General features: G+C 26.9%; 1 protein-coding gene across 4 annotated transcripts in view; it reads right to left on the bottom strand.

The window, feature by feature from the left end:
- The window catches only part of LOC108761136 (polyprenol reductase), a 9,744-nt gene that overhangs the window by 1,707 nt on the left and 6,049 nt on the right, over positions 1 to 1,988 (bottom strand). For all 4 annotated transcript variants that reach the window (XM_018507508.1, XM_018507510.1, XM_018507509.1 and 1 more), the window contains 2 exons: positions 379 to 723; positions 40 to 188 (listed from right to left, as the gene is read on the bottom strand). In XM_018507508.1, the coding sequence (XP_018363010.1) occupies positions 40 to 188; positions 379 to 560 (331 nt within the window). In that variant the 5' untranslated portion in view covers positions 561 to 723. The remainder of the gene's footprint in view (positions 1 to 39; positions 189 to 378; positions 724 to 1,988) is intronic.

Raw genomic sequence — 1,988 nt, 5'->3', positions numbered from 1 at the left:
AAATATGTATATTAAAAAAAATATTTAAGAAGGACATACTTAATTGTTTTCTAGATGTTCCTAATAATGTGTCTAACAATGTAAACACAATTTCAGGTATATTTCCATTATAGAGATATTTGTAAGAAAGTGAGCAAAGAGTAATAGTCATCAGTGGTGCACAAAATATGTAAAAATGTCTAAACCATCTACAAAAATTTTTTAAATAATTACAATTTGAGTATTAGATGAAAGACTATGTACATGTACATTTGATATTAAAAAAAATATCTTTAAAATAATGTGTATTATATAATATATTTTTAATAAATTATTGTTAAATTATAGTAGTCATTAAACTTTTCACTTTGTGAAAAAATATGTAAGATTTTAGTTTACCTTTTGGGCACTTCAAATTTTGCTGCTATTGTGTGAGGCGTTTTTACACTAAATTTGCCGAAAAGAAAGGCACGTTTTATCAATGTAGGTAAATAAGATTCCAGGAAACTGAGTGATAATGATATTAATATTATATTCATTGAAGTAAAGATGTAAAAGTGGCGCATAATATTTGTATCCATTTCTTAGTTTGTGCTTCAACGTTAAACGAATGCAAGCAACTGTATGTCAACGAGTCTACGCGAACTGTGCTTAGAAAGAGAATCTCTACGGTGCGATTTCTATTTAGAAAGTCCTTTATGTAGTTATAGGCTTAATGTTCCACTTTTTGCACAATGCGGGTCACTGCAACAACGAAAAGTAATTTAATCATATATCTATATGAGTTTTAATAAAATTAATAAGAGAGAAAGTATTAAAAAAATATATTTTACACACACGCGGCATGTACGCGCGCGCACATACACATATATACACACACGTGCATATACATGTATAATAAATATTTCATACATTACATATATAAAATATGTTTATAGCTCAGTATTCAGAACGCACTTTTATCTATCGATAAATATGCAATTTTATGTCCGAAATTCTATGGGTATACATAATGTGAAATATCCAACAAGAAATAAGTCATGAAATCAATGTCGACTGAGGTCAATTTAACGGTCATTTTTCACTATATGTTAAATAAAATGTTAACACCATAAACACGTATTGGGGGAGCCATAATATATATTATATAAAATATACATATATTATAAAGAATGAAAATAATACATACTTCAAAAATTTCTAAACGTATTTTACAGAGAATACTAACGAATTTCTCTAAACGAAAAGATCAATTTGAATTTTTAAAATTTTTTGTTTACATGACATTCTGTTTTTGTTCATTTTTTATAAAATAAAATAGATGATGATAAATTTATTCAATGTTATTTCAATGTTGCAACAACATTAACAATCAATGTAGAAAAATCAATAAAAATTCAACTTGTGGTCCAATTTGTTCAATATTGTTTCAACATTGCAGTAACATTAACAATGTTCGAAGAATCAATATAGATACAACACTGATAAAATATTGACACTTCAACATTCAACATTGCAACATCTCAGCAACATTCTTTCAATGTTCTGTGTTGTATGGGAAATATGCGTAAATAGTCATTTCGGAAATTAAAAAAGTTAGATAAAGATTAAAGAGAGATAATGCAAATAATAATATAATATATATCCTTCTCTCTCGTAAAATTTTGATAAAAATGCCTTATAGTGTGATTCTTATTATTAGACTGCGGATATTTATGCAAAATACTTAACTGAATATTAACCATCGGATAGTCGACCATTGTTTGTTAAAGAGTTATTATAAAGTAAAGTAAAAAGGTTGAGATTATCATTTGTAAATATACAATTTATGCAAAATATGCATTTTATGCAAAATATTCAATTAAGTATTTTGCATAAATATCCGTAGTCCGCTTATTATAAATACATATAAGTAATATATTAAAATCTGTAAATAATTAATTCTTATTGCGAAAAAATATTACCTCGGCCGGGAGTCGAACCCGGATCTCTTGCAATCCGTGCGAGCG

Source organism: Trachymyrmex cornetzi, unplaced genomic scaffold (genome assembly GCF_001594075.2).
Source record: "Trachymyrmex cornetzi isolate Tcor2-1 unplaced genomic scaffold, Tcor1.1 scaffold24, whole genome shotgun sequence".
In the NCBI taxonomy this organism is placed as follows: Eukaryota; Metazoa; Arthropoda; class Insecta; order Hymenoptera; family Formicidae; genus Trachymyrmex; species Trachymyrmex cornetzi.
This window is presented reverse-complemented; position numbering and strand designations above follow the sequence as displayed.